At 38.6% G+C, this 17756-nt stretch overlaps 1 protein-coding gene across 1 annotated transcript; it reads left to right on the forward strand.

Annotated features, from left to right (window-relative positions):
• The first annotated feature begins 145 nt into the window (after positions 1-145).
• Smox (Smad on X) lies at positions 146-15071 on the forward strand. Its single transcript, XM_069118776.1, has 7 exons — positions 146-561; positions 8307-8515; positions 8700-8923; positions 9013-9236; positions 9376-9689; positions 9804-10073; positions 12962-15071. The coding sequence occupies exons 1-6, from the start codon at positions 362-364 to the stop codon at positions 10070-10072; spliced, it is 1440 nt and encodes a 479-aa protein (XP_068974877.1). The 5' UTR covers positions 146-361; the 3' UTR covers position 10073; positions 12962-15071.
• Positions 15072-17756: the final 2685 nt, after the last annotated feature.

The following is a 17756-nucleotide window of genomic DNA, read 5'->3' on the forward strand; positions in this document are numbered from 1 at the left end:
TTGCGGATTGAAATGTGTTCAACTTTAAATAGATGAGAATATAATTTGAGTGAAGTTTAACGTAATTTTATTGCGACATTGCTTTCTATTGTGCGTATATTCGATGGTTTGGTCGAAATTGACCGAAGATTGTCGAGCTTCATCGAATATGCTTAAAGAACAAAATGGCGGCTGTGGCAAAGTTTTCGCCGCCCGTATGAGAAATTCGCATTCGTCAAGATTGAATAGTTCACGGTAAACGTTAATCGTCTAGCAACCCTGTCTGGGTTATGTAGCTAAGACCGCGAGTGAAAATTCGTTGGTGTCGTAGTACGTCGAGACAGCCCGATGCAGGTCGCGCGCAATTCTCGTAACTCAAATCATGACTTCGATGCTATCCAGCTTTAACCCGCCTATCGTTAAACGATTGTTGGGTTGGAAAAAAGCAGAAGGAGAAGACAAATGGAGTGAAAAAGCTGTTAAAAGTCTGGTTAAAAAGTTAAAAAAATCCACCGGCCTCGACGAACTCGAGAAGGCCATTACTACGCAAAGTTGCAACACTAAGTGCATTACTATACCGAGGTACGCTTATTTACTTTATATGCTTTTGTGTGTATATAAATATTGCAACCGATGGAATTATACTTTTTTTCACTATTGTTCATTCATTTTTATATCTATTTCATGGTACGTACGATGTCAGCGTAAGGTATTCGGGTATTGGATTTATTTGTATCATCTGCATTGAAACTCGGAGAAATAGAAAGCGTTCGCGTGTGCACTTTGCCGTTCATATTTACGTATCATGTATTCGTACGTATGTCACATTGTATGTCCACTGACAGCTCTTTTTACTGTTGACCAATATAAACAAAAGATTCATTCCACACTTTTTAATAGATTTATCAAGTTCGGTATTTTAATAATCTTCACCTCATAGTTGTATTGTGCCAAGTGTTTCCACTGTAGTATCATAATTTCGATCGTGATTGTGGTTAAGACACGCATAGTCGTACGTTTGTTGGTCATTACAGTATTTAAATATTGAACAGAGCTGTGCTTTAAATTTCTTAAAATTCTCAATCGAGTTCACATAATTTGATATATATTCGTTATTGATACAGTTTGGGATAAACAAAACTTGAGAAGTTTTCCATTTGGAATTATATCATCGGTTGCTAATATTATCTCCGAAATTCTAATACATGTCATTCTTTCAGAGAGATTCGGTTTCTCCGTTATCACTTTTAGAGTTAGCCGATCTAAAATCGCGCGAGTGCTTGCCTACGAGTACGTTCTATTTTCATATGTTAGAGAGTTCGCTAAGCATTCTATAACATTTCCTTTTTTTTTTTTCCTTTTTTTTTCAAGTAAAAACCTGAAAGGCTGTTTTCAATCTAGTTTCTATACGAATCGCAAATAATCGTTACATGTACATTTCCTGACACGTTGTGTATTAATTATCACACGATACATTCATACACGATAAATTCAACACGATACTAATGTTATTATGCACGGTTACATATTTGTTTATTTTTTGTAGGTACGATACGATACGATAGCCCATACGATAGTTGTACGTGTCGCTTGTACATCGTTATCTTAGTAGTTATGTAATAATTTTAACGAAGATGCGATCGCAAACAAATAAGTAGACGGAACCATGCGTAACAATGTCCGATACGGAAAACGATGCAAATGAGATTTATTTCGGTAGTGTTTCTCGTTTTCCGTTTCCAATCAAAATAAGCGGCGATGAACGCACGCAGCATCCGTTCCGATTGAAATGTGCGTTATGAATGAAACTCACGTGTGAGTCACGTTGCTGTTCGGTATCCATCCTTTTACGCTAGAATTTTCTTTGTCATTACGATTGTCTTATTTTTCGTTTAGTAACCAGTGGTACCAGAAGCTCGCATATTCTCAATAGGTGTAATACTTACATTGTACGTACCGTCATTTGCGTTTTCCTCAAGCGGATGTGCTTCAACTATATTAATAACACGTACTGTGTGTTTTAGCGAATACTGGATACCGCGACAGGATTAGACAGTTGCTGCTAATGATGGTCGATGATAATTAGAACCGTTTAATAATACGAACGTTCTACAATACGATGGCTCGTCGTGATACTCTTGTGACATAATTTTTGCTCCAAGTATATTCCATGCGCTGTCTGTTAATATTTATCCGATAGTATATGATAGGATAAATATCGATAACCTAGCCAGGATACGTTGGTTCTAGTTAGCGTGCGTGAATAAATCGTATATCGAAATCGATTGTAGCTCGGCGCGCAGCTCGTAACGACTTTATTAATAGTAATCCTAGCCACGTTGTCGCGCGTTCAAGGATATTCGGAGAAGAGAGGGAAAGTCTGTCATCGAGAAAGGCAGATCCTTTTGTAACTCGAACGAACCGCGTTTGCTTCGCGGTTTCGTTCGCTTCGGTTTGCATTACGTTTCCCGTTTCCCGACGACGCGTCTCATCGCGTCAGGGAATCTCTGTCTGTTGCAGTTTTTCGATCGATCGAGATCGCGCACCGTGCGATCGCACGATACGCGCCCGGAAATTCGATTTCGCTCAGTTATCTGACGCTCCGCACAACGTCGCGCCTCGATTAAATAACCATCTACCTGGAGAATACTCGGTCATTAGCTAATGTTTGACTTTGCGCCGCGATTTGCTCGCGCGCACGCTTACAGCAGGTAATTCCTATTCGAGGGAATTACATTCTTGTTCGTCGCGCGCACACGCCGAGCCGAGTTGTTCCGATGTTACGAAGTATATATTCTTCTGTTTTTCTATTGACTGTAAAGGTACGCTAGATTGGTAGCTTTACCAGCCACCCTGTTGCGTTATCACAACTTTTTTAACCGTCATACCTTTTTTTCTAGACATGAATTTTCGCGTTGTTGGATCGATCGACCACGAGGTATTTATTTAACCGTAGGTAGCCAGCCACACACACACACACACACACACACACACACACACAGAGTAGAATTCCATTTATCTGTAATAGTTGGAAGACAAATAATGCAAACAACTCAAGTTCGAATAACGATAGTTGATCGGTTTTTCTATTACCATCTACTACAATAAAAAAGTTAAGCTGTCTTCAAATAAATGGAGTTCTACCGTATAGGTTGAAAGACAGGAGGAAAATCAAATATCGCGTATCATCGTCGGATGAAAGTTTTGCTATCATTGTTTCTTCTTTATCTGTCTGAGAAAACAAGAGCTTCGTCCGTTTCTTACCGAACCGTAACTTTTTCGATTATATCACAGCGTGAACGAACAGGCGAATCTCGTACGTACGTACCATTCTTCTAGGTAGGTAGAATCTGATCGAAACGTCCTATTTACATTATGGAATCGCACGCATTATCGACAATACTCCTTGCCGGTACCTAGATTAATCATTGTTTACGTAACGAAATCGATACAGCGAGGGGTATTTACGTAAAAAATGAATGACACAGATTTCGTAGTAGTTGATCTTTATTTCGTCGAAAGTAAAGCATGACTCGTAGCAGGAATTACGTAAGTTCGTATAACATCGTTGGTCGATTCGCGTTCATTCTCGTTTACTTACCGAACGCGTTCGTAAGACCTACGAACCTGCGACGTGATAATTTCTCAATAACCTTGTAGCTTTCGTACGATCTTTATCATCGTTTCGATCTCGAGCGAAATACATGGAGAATAGGTATATAGAAAAATGGAAATTATTCCGTGAACCAGCGTGCAAATGCGTTTCGTTCCGAGAAGCATTCTGGTTATCCTTGTAACTCGTTGTTGCGCGTATGCATCCAAGAACGGAATCAGAGTAGCTTCGTTCCAGATGATATAATCTATCTCGTTGCTTTCGTTGGCTGGCTTTATCAAAATAGCTTCTTCCCTGCCATTTCTCTTGGCTCTTTTCTCATTCCATTATTTCATAAGCGAAATTCGTCGTCGCCTTATCGATACGAGTAATCAGAAATTTCTGACGAGACCGCGTTCCCTTACATCCCGTTCATTCGATCTCATCGATTCTATCGCGTTTATTCTATCTACGTACGTGAAATTATTCCATAGACGACTAGTTGCTTTTCGTCTGATAATCGAACGTAAATTTACCGGTTTATCGACGAGTTTGCTTTGTCCCTATCGAGGCCAGCGAAACTTTTAGCCGCTCAAAGTACTTTCGCGTTCTCGCAAATGTGGCGACTGTCCATGCGTCGTGAATTTGTTTTTGTTCGCATATACCTAAAGAGGCATAAGGTCGAAAAATAGTGGAACACGCAGGACCTCTTCTATCTGTTTTATGTGTTTTTATGCTCGCGTGAATGCGTGCGTGCGTGCGTGCACGCGTATGTAAATCGAGCAGAGATGAGCCGGGCTATACAGTGACTCACGAAAGTATTCGAACGTTGGTCGTTAAAGCTCGTAACGATTAGAGTGTGCACGTTACTCTTATGACCCGAAAAACGATGTTATAACTGCTGTAAGATACAAATATCAATTACCGTAAGACGGCATTTGTAGATATTACGAAGCATTTATTGCAACGATGTGGAAAAACAAGGTTCGGGAAGTGATCGAACGTCTAAATGTTAAGCGAGTTAAAGTTTGCATAGATTTCTATACACACAGTGGAAATGTTGGTCGACTCAACTGTAGAAATATCGTGTACCGAGCTTCGTGTTTCGCTGAGAATAATATTGGCTTGCATGCTGACAAGGAGTTACAAAAGATCAGAAACACGGATATTCGAGAGGGAATCGATATTAAAACCGAGATAGATAAAGCGAGTACGCAAAGATGGAAATATAGGCAGATGGACAAATTATTAGATAGATATGTGTTTACGATACGTTGTATTTTCGAAAAATTCAAAGAAACCGAGGAAATAGTCGCAAACAGACACCGCACAGACAGACCAGAAAAGCTAACCGGTAGAGAAGAAAAAATGATTATACGCGAAATAAAAAAAGGATCGAAATATCTCAGGCGACGATACTACTTCGGGAAGAACGTTCATGCGGAATTATGTCACAGGATTTTGCGAAACAATGATTTCCATGCTAGTATTCCAAGAAAAAAATCACCCATCGATAAAACGTATCGAGCCAGACGTTTAAGATTCGCAAAGGAATTGATAAATAAAGCGCATATCATAGAAGCAGTAATCGAAGCCAAAGGAGGCGCAACTAAACATTAACGTAAAATAAGGTAGGTATAATTAATACCGTTCGATTACTTCCGTTATCCTGTTTCTGTATATCGTCGCAACGAACGTTTCGTAACTTCTACAAATGTTATCCGATTCGCTCCAGGTTCTACGTATATAATTTTGATACTTGTATCTTACAGCAGATATGATACTATTATCAGATCTTAAGATTGACATGCATATTTCGGTTGTTTAAAGATTGAATAGCGGCCGTTCGAATACTTTCGTCAGCCACTGTATATCGCAGCCAGCGCGAATAAGTGCACAGCTCACGTACTGTCTGTTTTCTTTCCTTTCTTCCTTTTAAAAAACGTGGGAGCGCACTCCGTCTGGTTGTCCGTGCAATCGACGATTAAACCCGATTAAGTCGCGCCTCTCGTTTGATGCATACGTGGAAAGAATTTCACGGCGAATGCGACTCTCTGTCCTCGAGTAGGCAATGGTGCGTCAGCAAGATGACTGAAATTGCAGAAGGAACGAGACCACGGATCGCTACGTTCTCCTTATTCTCCAATAGACAACTTTGCTATTTCGTCTAGCCGCGATTTTGCACTTTTTCAATTTATGCCCTGTTTAAGTTACGCGCGTTCGTTTGTTTTGGCCCGCCACGATCGCCATCGCGATCATATCGCCGCTATACAGACAAGCGAGCGGCGCGTTATCGTTGCGATTTCAGTATCGCCGTGATGATGAATCGTTCGACAGATTTATATTTCCCGTAACTCGATATTGAAAATATAAGGTCCGGTCTGGAGTGATGTAACCTCGTTGAGATTTTGTAGCGCCAACGACGTGATTCGGCACCTTCGGTTTCTCAACAGAGTAATCGCGCGTCTCTGTGCGTTGCACCGTTGAAAATGTAATTCCGCGGAATCGCGTAGCGTCGCTGCCGCGAAATTACAACGACGTTTCGTCGTTCGTCCGCGTTGGGTCTTATTTTTCCAACGATGCAATAATCCACGAGCGTGCGATCTTCTTATCGAAAAGGTAAAGTTGCCGAATCACACCGCCACCAGATCGCTGCTACATCGCATTGCGCTCGCCTACGCCTGGCGGTCTCTCCCCGCGCCCTAACGATTTCCCTCTTTATCTCTGTTAACGATCCGAGAATTATCGAGAACCAATCTCAGAACGGTTATTAATCGGCGTAGCTATCGGCCGATCGGGCAATTGGTTCATCGACGTATCGACAAGAAGTTTCGGTGTAGATGCGATGGTTTGTGCGGCCACCTTTCAAAGCGGTCGATAAAAGCCGCGCGCGCGTCACTACGAATGGATCGTCGAGACGTTCGAGTTACTCGATATTGCTGGAGAATCGGCGATATTGTTGTCCGTGTATCTATTGACGTTACGTAACAACTGGATACAGTAGACTGGGAGGTCGGGAGGAGGCGGACGATCGCGTATACTCGCGGTATCATAGGAGACGTTTCCTCGAATACCTCCGTAAAGGCATCCGCGGTGATTCCGCTCTTCTTCTCTCTCCCCCATGCAAGCTGCTTCGAGGAAGTTTGTACGGTTCGGAATGATTTGTATTTTCCGAAGAACGCAAATCACGTGGAAACATCGTATATACAAAGATACGCCGTATAAGACGCCTATTCCGTGGTCGTTTCACTTTAAAAATCGTTTCGGACGTTTATTACGTTCCGTTTAGGCGTGCCGTTTATTTGTCATCGAGATGATGATGAGATCATCGTCGATGAAATGCGAAACTCCGTTCTGTTCGAACGTTTGGTCGCGTAGTCGCGTCCCGCATCTTCGGAAACTGTACTTTCTCCTATGGCAATTCGATAGGCTCGGCTGGATCGCAGCGATAATACTTGACGCGCGAATTCAGGCCTGAAATTGAGATCGAGATCGCGCAGGAAACTACCATATAAATTCCGTGCCAGCGTTTCTGAATTATTATGTAACGAAGAGTAGTGTCGAGCGATTCCAATTGAGGGTCACACGCACGTAGACTATACACGACGAACAGATAGATAGGCAGAGAAAGCGAGCGAGATCGGGGGACAGAGGAGAGGAGGAAGGAGGAGGACTGTGGAGACGAACCGAGAGAAAAAGCAGATTCAAAAATCGTTACATGTAAACGATATACGTACGGTGAATTCCTTTTAATTTCCGATTAACTGCCTGTCTTACAAATTTTTTAGCAACCGTTTAAACGAATATTTGTAATTTTCTCGCAACACGGTGCCAGATGAAAAATGTTGAAACGTTACGTGTAATCCTTGCGTCGGTGATTTTTATGTCGAAGAATCGGTGTTATTCGACTTGAGAGAAAATTTTCTCACGAATACCACCCTGTCCTTGTGCAAGCGAAATAATAAAGGGTTAATTACAAGCTTCTTAAAAATCTGCGTCCGAGAGACAGAATCGTAAACGCTAGATAGGCGAAAATTACACGGTTGCTTCCGCCACGATCGTTTGCCTCGCATTTCCTCCATTCGTCGGCTATGAGTTTCTCCGTTTCCGGTCTCTCGCATCTCCCTCGAGCCAATTCGAGTCGGCTAAGCCGATTACGAGAAAGATACAGAGGGAGAGATCGAAAGAAGGAACGATGAGTGGTGATCGACGATCGAGCGAGACGATTCGTTCGGCGAGCTACCCTTGTCAAGAGAGAAACGTTGCAGCGAATGTGCGGCGGCAGTTTCTTTTTGTCGGCAGGCGCCACCGCTTCCGGCGCGGCAGACGCGAACACAGGAGTCTAGAGCGAAAAAGAGAGAGCAAAGGAAGCAGGAGGAAGTTTGCTGGAAGCGTATATACATTAAAGCAAGAGTTTTACGACTCGGTCGGGTGTCGAGCTCTCGCGGCTAGCTTAAGCCTCGATGTTTCGGCGATGTTACCCTCTTAGAGGTACGCCGTGCCATCTAAAGAAAGTGTCGCGTTGCTAGTCGCGATTCTACTTCCGTAAATCAAGTTACGCGATCATTGTACGTACGATTCGTTCGACTTTGCGCAAAGTTTTTTTTTTCTGATACTGGTCTGTCGCGTGACGAGATTCGCGTACGTACGTACGTGACAGGATTTTAAGCCCTTTGGAAAGTTTAAAAAAGATACTTAGGAAAGATTTGATTTTATTTCTGTTTCTGGACGCAAGGCCTAGCCCAGGCGGTGTCGGTGACAACGGTGTCCAAGGAGTACGCGGCAAAGGTTTGCCGCACGTGATCTACTGCCGACTTTGGCGCTGGCCAGATTTGCAGTCGCACCACGAACTAAGGGCAATCGAGCATTGCGAGTACGCGTTCACGCAAAAACGGGACGAAGTCTGCATCAACCCGTATCACTATCAACGAATACAAACACCAGGTATGTAGACGGCACGTTTTAATGACGGCTCCAGTTTCTGTTTATGTTTGTATGCATTTGCCGCGCGATTCGTTCGATATGTTCGGTGTAATATCGACGTCTATTGGATGCTTGAAATTTTGAAACTTTGGAAGGTTGTTTTTCCTGTATTCACGCAAACGTTTATCAGCGCATGAAATTTTAGTTTTGCCAGCCATTCTCGTACCACGGCATACCTTGGCCGGGGACGAGTCCGTCCTATACAATACTTCCATCGAGGAGCTCAGTGTCAGCGTGCCAGAAAACACGAGCTTCCACGCGACATTAAATCATCAGCATCATAATCAACAAAGCATACCGCAGTCACCGCAACAACAGCAGCAACAACAACAGCAACAACCACCGAACAATCCGTATCAAGGAATGCAGGTTGATATCGGACAAAGTTCCGCTTCTTATTTCGAAAAATAACGCGTACAAATTTTCTTTGGATAGAAGAGTATCTTTTTCTTTCTTAGAGTATGCAGGCGACAAGTCCGGCTAGCGTTGGGAGCCTAGGAAGTGTTCAGGGTTCACCACATCCGGCGCCTGGGTCCATGGATCCTCCTGCCGATACTCCACCTCCGGGATATATAAGCGAAGATGGTGATAACATGGATCACAACGACAACATGTCCTTATCGCGTTTGTCTCCCAGTCCTGTCGACGCACAACCAGTTATGTATTGCGAACCAGCATTTTGGTGAGTGATCGTTCACGGGTTATGCGACATCATGCTCGAACTTCCACGCAAAGTGGATCCAGTTTGACGCATTATCCTTGTCAAGGGTCGATTCGAATTGTTCTTTATATCTGATTTCTCTCTTTTTTGTTCCTACAAGGTGTTCGATAAGTTACTACGAGCTGAATACGAGAGTAGGCGAGACCTTTCATGCGTCGCAACCGAGCATAACGGTGGACGGATTCACCGATCCCAGTAACTCCGAACGTTTCTGTTTGGGTTTACTGTCGAACGTTAATCGTAACACCGTGGTTGAACAGACGAGACGACATATCGGGAAAGGAGCTAGATTATACTACATTGGTGGTGAGGTGTTTGCCGAATGTTTATCGGATTCGAGCATTTTTGTTCAGAGTCCTAATTGTAATCAACGTTATGGTTGGCATCCTGCCACTGTTTGTAAAATACCACCCGGTAAGTGCATAATTCGATGTAACACGTTACAGATTCGCTGTACTTCTTATATTCTTTTCACTTTAAAACCGAAGCTTATTTTATAGATCTTTCCTCGTTTGATCTTTTTCGCAGGTTGCAATTTGAAGATCTTCAATAACCAAGAATTTGCCGCATTGTTATCGCAATCAGTTTCCCAAGGATTCGAAGCAGTGTACCAGTTGACTCGTATGTGCACGATCAGAATGAGTTTTGTAAAGGGTTGGGGAGCAGCGTATCGTCGGCAAACCGTGACGTCGACTCCTTGTTGGATAGAATTGCATTTAAACGGTCCATTACAGTGGCTCGATAGGGTACTCACACAGATGGGATCGCCGCGTTTACCCTGTTCCTCAATGTCATAAGGTTGTATGCTTTTCTCCTTGATGGATGCGGGAAAACAGGGACAATTCGCATGCTGTCATTGTTGTCGTCGTTGTGTACATTGGTTTTTCTTACCGCGGATTTATTGTTTTATCCGAATTCTTTCCAACCATCACCGACCACAGTGATAAACAGTGCAAGAAAAATAGATACGATCACCGTTTTTACGAAGCGTATACGTGTATCCTAGCTTGAAAAGTGCATGGAATACGAGATCGTGTTCGAAGTGCCAGAAAAGCATTCGTTCGGACGAATGAAAATAAAACTGGCGATCGGTTAGTTATAGAAACGCTCAAGTGCTCGAATCGCGTTGCTTCGTCGATGTTTCCTACGAAGAAAAGGAAAGGACGATGTGCGGGCAAATGAGTGAAGATGAGACCGATTGAAAATATCATTTATACAGCTATCATCAGTACGGAAAACCAATTTTTCAATAAACTGGGACATTACGGTTGAGAATAACAAATAACAAAATAAGTAGATACTATTGACTCACTTACCGCATTGATATGTGGATATAGTGCTTTACGATCCAGGGTTACGAATCCGATTTTAACTGAATTAACAGGGCGAAAACAAGCGCGACTCTGTGTGTGCATGTGTGTATGTACGTATACATATGGGCGTACGTTTGTATCCATATATGTAGGTGCATATGTATACGTGCATCACATTAAAAAAAAGCTCAGTCTTTACATATTTTTATCGCTTGTTAAGTCAATGCACTTCAGTCGTACAGTATACGTCAGCCCTTACAAAATAATACATATTATGTACGTTCACACTGTTTATAGTCTGCTGAGAAGAATTTCTATATAGAGTGGGTAAACGTGTATACCCGTTGAAAAGTTTCTAACAGCACTGGTCTATTTGGAGTCTTTGTCAGTGTTTTTCCTACGAATAAAGCGTTAAAAAAGAAATACATCTGTAAAGTCTATTTCTCTTACACGATAACGATACGGAAGGATTACAGTGTTCAACATGTACGTAACTATTTACACGTTTCATTAACGTTATTACATCCTTGGATGGACCAGAATGTTCAAATATTCTCATAATGGATCGCATCAGGACGGATAGTTATGTTTCTGCGTATTTGGAGGTTGTGAATGGTTAGTCAGTTCAGACGAATCATTCAGCACATAATGCGGACAATGTTTTAACAGACATTTCTGGGTCGAAATTGAAAATGTTGTTACGTATTAAGGTGTCTTATCTCGAGTAATTGATATTCTTATTAAGGATAAGCGCTATATTTCTTAACGTTGATAGGAGTACTAAGCGCACGAAGTCTATGGTAGACAGATATATCTATTTACTTGATATCGCATGGAAAAAATTGATCAATACTTCAGAAAATTATGTACGTATATTTACTATCGTGCATCTAAAACTTTATGCGCCACGTAGCAAACGTTAACCGTATGAGTGCCACGAATTATCTCAGAAGTTAATCGGCAAAAGCCAATCTTATCCTTTTATCAATCTCTGTTTTACAATTTACAATATCCAATATTAATTTAATTGTTTATAATTTAAAATTATTATTGAAGTCTCTGTATTGTAATATTTCTGTATAACAGATGCGATGGCATTTTCCGATATAGCATGTGAGCAGCGTAATCACGTTGCGTGGCACTTAGAGGGTTAAAAAGCACATTTTGGTGTTGATATTCAGCGTAGCGAATCACTTGTTATTTGAAAATCGTTGCAGGAATGTTGGTTCGTTGTATAGGATCGTAAACGATGTTTTTTTTTTTATGGAGAAAACATGTTTTTGCATGCAGAAGATAATCAATCATTTGATTATACTGTAAGCTTTGAAACAATATAATTGAAATGTCTTCTGAAATTTTATATGAAACTAATGAACGTAGGAAAAGCGCATACAGTTTTCGAGCGATACAAAAGGCACAATAAAATGAAAATTTATAAGGATAAGGAAACTTTATCAAGAGAGAGTGCAAGAAAATAATGGTCTGGCCTTGAATGTGAGATGCTTTTAGATATATCGAGCACATTGTTTCTACACTATTTTAAATTCATTTACAAATTGTTTTAGAGTCGAGTGTATTAAAAAGTTTCTATTTTATTGTAGAATTTATAAAATATTTCATATTCGAGACTAACCGTAACAAAAGGAAAACAATTTTTAGAAACATCAACGTCTTTCACGTAGAACATATGAACATAAAAATGAGATAACGAAGTTACGTATTTTATTATATTATGAGATATATATTAATATCGATGTACGAATAGTCTTTGCACCAAGTGCATGGATTCAGTTATCTTCTTCTTCTTTTTTAACGAATAAATTTTTAAAAATAATCTATACACGACTTCTATGGAGTCTTTATGTACGATAGGGGCCAATTGCACGCACAGAATGTGAGATTTGATCTCAACAAAAACGTCAAATCTTAATAAGGAATCGGTTCCTTTTTTATATATTTTTTTGCCAGCATCGATCATTTTACAATTTTTCTAATTAACTTTTGAAATAGTAGACAATTGGTTTAATCATTAATTCGTGTATAAAACTGTATAAATTTTATCAAGTAGAAAGGAACGATCGAATGTTTCCGTTAATTATTAAGGCAAAGAAAACATTGTCGTGAATAATCGCAAATGCGAAAAATCTATTTTTTTAATAGTGTCTTAATCGTTTTGACGAAGAAACATTATGTACTAAGTTTTTAATCACTTTAATGAAAAGGCAAGTGATTTTTGATCCATTATAGATACATAATAATTCTCATGAATCGATCGACGTCTTTTGTTCGTATTATGTAGCTGATCACACTGTAATATCCTATATCATTTTTCTAATATTTTATTTTTCTTTTTTTTTCTTTTACTGTTTACAGACCTGCCCTTTGTACGTCGTTAGATCAAGAAATACGACAGTGACGAAGACGATTCGTGAACTTACTGATTACAAATTTTTATCGAATCGATACCATGTTCCAATGATCGTGTTACATTACCAATTCTAGAAGAATATCGAAGGGAGGACGAGCTTGGGCAGTAGCTATGGAAAAGATAGTCAAAAAAACGAGATTTTAAGCGATATAATTTTATTGATTCTTAGGTAGTATTATTAATTGCACAACGTAATAACACGAATACGTTGATCTTTTACAAGGATATTTCCTACTTCTAATCAACATGCATATCTGATGTTTCATTCACGAGGAAAATTTAATGTCGTCGTTTGAAATCATAAAAAAACGTATACAGACCTCGTGAAAGTCAAACACGACATCGTCGGGCAGCTCGAATAATCGAATAGTAATACAAACGAGAAAGAAAATAACTGTATATCAGTACTATATGATGCACACCTACTTGGACTCGTGTTAATTGATATTGTCTCGCGTAAGGAAAAATTAAAATCGTTTGATCGTCGAATACTTAACAACCACTTGCCTCTCTGTCAGACTGCCACTAGTATATTAATTAAGGAAACATGAACAGGGGAATCGAAGAACCCGCCCTCGCCTTTCTTCGTCGTCCTGGAAATCCTACTCGTTCGTTTTACGTTAGCATAAGATCAAAATAAATACATCTATGACGTGAAGAAAGAGACAGACCATTGAAAAACGCGTTTAATTCGCCAAAGTATATTAAGTGTAGCAATTGCCAAAGTTTTTCTTTTCTTTTTGTAAGTACAAGAACGTCGAGCCGACCGCGACTGTAGTAGTCGCGATTCAGATGCGCACGAATTGTTAAATTATGAACGTTCTCGTTTTTCTTTTTCCCTTACAAATTCGTAATTGTTACCATTGTTACCATTGTGTTTCTTTACTTTTATTCTAGATATGTTTAGTGTCTTGACCTGCCGAACAATCGAGCGGTCCGACGATTTTATAAATTTTTAATTCTATAGCTACTTACATATTTTGTGTGCTAATAGACGCATGCACACAAAGGGAAGCATCGACTAACGTGTAACTTCTACAAATCAGATATTTTTTTACATATTAAAAAGACGTGAAATTTTTTTGCGTGCGATACATTTGATGACGGTTGTTATCGTCGATGTTCCCCTGGTGTGGATGAGATGTTTTACGAGAATACGAGATAAAATCGCGAGCTTGAAAGAACGAGTGCGAGAGTATATAGGTGAGACGTCGAGTCGATAAATATCGAGTGTGAGATTGTATGATAATTATAAATAAATGTACACATTAAGTCTAATAAACATGATTCTGTCGCTTTTTATTAATTCATAGTTACGGAGAGACTGTACCTAATGATATCGCCAATGCTACGAATATACCCATAAGTACACGGTAACATTTTGTTTAAAAGATTTACGTGTCTAGGAATATTATAAATTTTAGTGCAATTTTGTAGAACCTTAAAATAGGACTAGGGCATATAAAACATAAATCTACTAATAAAAGTGAATTAAAAGTTTTATATGACAAGAAAACTTGTATCATTTAACTACGATGAAGTGAATACAATCTATACAAGTGTACAACATTGCGCTTATATTACTTATAATTACTCATCGGTGTCTGTGACTGAGTAGCAGCAACAATCGCAATAAAACCCCGATAAACCGGTTTCGCGCCATAAAGTAACATGTTTAAAAGCTCTTACGAGCTCTTACAAATCATCCATCCAAAATTATTGAATCGCAAAATTATCGTTTTTCTGTACATGGCATGTTAACTGAATACATAAAGAGTTCCGCAATACGAAACAATTGTCAATTTATATCGCTTAAGCGAAATTACATTATACGTTTTATATTTTTATAGTTATTTCTACTTTAAGTATTTGTTTTTCGTTTGGAGTATTTATTAAAATGTGAAATCGCACGCGTGTTCAATGTAGTCAATGTACTTCGTTAGAGAAAGATTAACGTTCGCGGGATACAACGCGATAATATAAGACTTCTGATTTCCGCTATATAATACAATCAAGGGAGTTTCTGTAATATTCTAATATTCGGTGAGAATCTTTCGTCCCAAACAATTACGATGTCTTTCCTTTTTGTTTGGATTGATCTGTTGCTGCTGACTTTAATAACAATTTTACAAACGACCATTGTGTTTCGAGGCTAGCAACTTCTTCACAGAAAATACGCTCGTAGATAGGCCAATAATTGCAAGCATACATGCTGATGTGGTGGTATGGCGATCGATATTATTTCTACGGAACACAGACGAGACAGTTCCCTACAACAAACAATCAATTTATTTTCTTTCGTGAAGTTAAGGTTCAAACGAATCGAAAAAGGTATAATATTTCAAGATTTTATTTTTCTAGGAGAAGCACAGTAAACGCTATTACATAACATTTATCTTTACATGTCGAAAATACTTTACCTGTTGGAATGATAATCTAAAAGCATAGAGAGTTGCAGGAGTGAGATACATCTTTAAACCACGGCTTTTCTTCGTACTCTAAAAAAAATGTAGAATGCGTAGATCATGTATTTGTTATATAATCTACAAATAAAAGGCGGGTGTCAAATTTACAGATGGACAATATGTAAAATTGGATCACATCCAAATTGGTTATTGTAAACAATTCGGATTGCGCTGTCAAAAACCACACATTTTCATCATGCCTAGAATTGATCCTTGCATTTGATTTTTATAGAGAATGGTAGCGTCAGTGTACAAAATTGTTCATAAAATTATGTTAAAAAAGCTATTTTATTGATTTTTTAAATTATTTCACGCTATATATCATGAATTTTTATTTACTAATTCAATTTTTTTAAATTACGCTAAACAATTTGTTTAATATTTTACTTTTGGAAACTGAGAAGTACACAGGAAACACAGAATATCAATGATATGAAAGTTGCATTGATAAGTGATCAAGGCATACTATGTTTCGTCAAAAGAGTACTATGTATTGCGCAAATATCGAGATATCGCTATTTAACCTTCTCAACATGAAGATTTACGTAAAACCTCTTTTCGATTTCAGGTGACACTTTGTCGAGGTTACCAAGAACAGTAATTATTGACACTATATCGCTAAGACACCGACCGTTTGATGTATAACAGGAGGTCCATGATATTTTTGTTGGCAAAGCTATTATATTTATGTATAAGACAACCTTAACGGACATTGTTGGATAAACATGGCTTGGCGCCGTCTAAGATTATAATGTTCTTCTATATTTAAATATATTTATGTAATGATACATGATATTTTCATTCAATGACAGAAACGTAAAAAAATTTTATTTGCTGCAGTTTAATACTTCGAAATGTTATACAGAGTGTATCAGATTTTTCTGAGAAAATTTTGTTAGGACAATCTTGATTTTAGAGAAACAAGCGAGGAAGAATATCGTATAAATACAGGTTATTTTAAGCTTTACTAAAAAGTTATAAAAGTAGAAAATATTCTGACTCAAGACCTTTGATATTCAACCACAGTAAAATTTATATAATGCTAAATTTACATAATATGTGAGCAATCAAATTTACACTGCATTATTATTATTAACTTTATGTTATCATTAATATTTCCATCATACAACATCAAAAACTAGATTTTATAATATTAGGAAACTATGCACACGTTCTGGTCCAGATATTATAAGCTGGAATACAAAAATGGCGTGTGACAACGCTTACGGCACATTTATGACTCCATTTGTACACGCTATCGCATACATCAAATGCATGAAAATAAACAAATACATTTTATAACACAAAATCTATCGTTGATTTAGTGTAATTTAGTTTTTATCTGAACATAAAGTTCAGTTAAAATGAGCAGTTTAGTTAATCTTTTATTTGTTTTCATGAAAATGCTACGTGTGGTTAGGTGAATCTATACATTCACAATGGAATGGTTTTCAAGACAAAAATAGAGTGATTGAAGACAAAAGTTTAATGAACACGATTAAAACCATTATTTTTAATTAATGTTAAGACACTGGCGCGTTATTTCATTCATCAAACGTAAACGGACGAAGTTTTTTATAGGTTATCCGGTGTAAATTAAAGAGGTGTACGATGTGGAACATTCTTCCATGTTCTCTTACGTAATCAATAACAGTAGCATTACATATTCAAATGAAAAAATTCAAGTCTACAACGAATTTTAAGCAATAGTGTATCTCAAATTGACGAACCTACCGTTATATCCAAAACTTGCCGACGAAAGCGAATGATCACTGAACGAGCACGAACCTTCGTCTGTAGTTCTTTCGCCGCTATCGATTTTCAATTTCTAATTTTCGGATATATGTATTGCGCCATCTTTTGACGTTTCAATATACTTAGTTTACCATTTCAACGCATGGCTGGACAATTTACTGTAAGTTGCATTTCCAGAATAAGATATGGAAGCTATATATACTTATCATGCGATGGTATCTATAGCTGACACTTTCTAAATTACTAAAGACATAAAAGATGTCACTATATCATACTTTAGCGGTCTGTGCTTTAGCGTAATAAATGAAATGTTTATGTAATATAATAATATTCTTGTATATTCTCGGTATTTAAATTCATTGAATTATATTATTTTATAATAAAATTTCCTGCTCGAAGATGTCCAATAGATCTCTAATGCCATGATCGTAACTGAAAATAAAGGACTTTGTTTAACGCTTACCTTACCGTTGATTAAGACATAAACTTTGTCAGCGAAAATAGTTACCTAATGACGCAT

The sequence above is a fragment of the Bombus flavifrons genome, chromosome 8, assembly GCF_040668555.2.
Source record: "Bombus flavifrons isolate JBK064 chromosome 8, iyBomFlav1_principal, whole genome shotgun sequence".
Lineage (NCBI taxonomy): Eukaryota > Metazoa > Arthropoda > Insecta > Hymenoptera > Apidae > Bombus > Bombus flavifrons.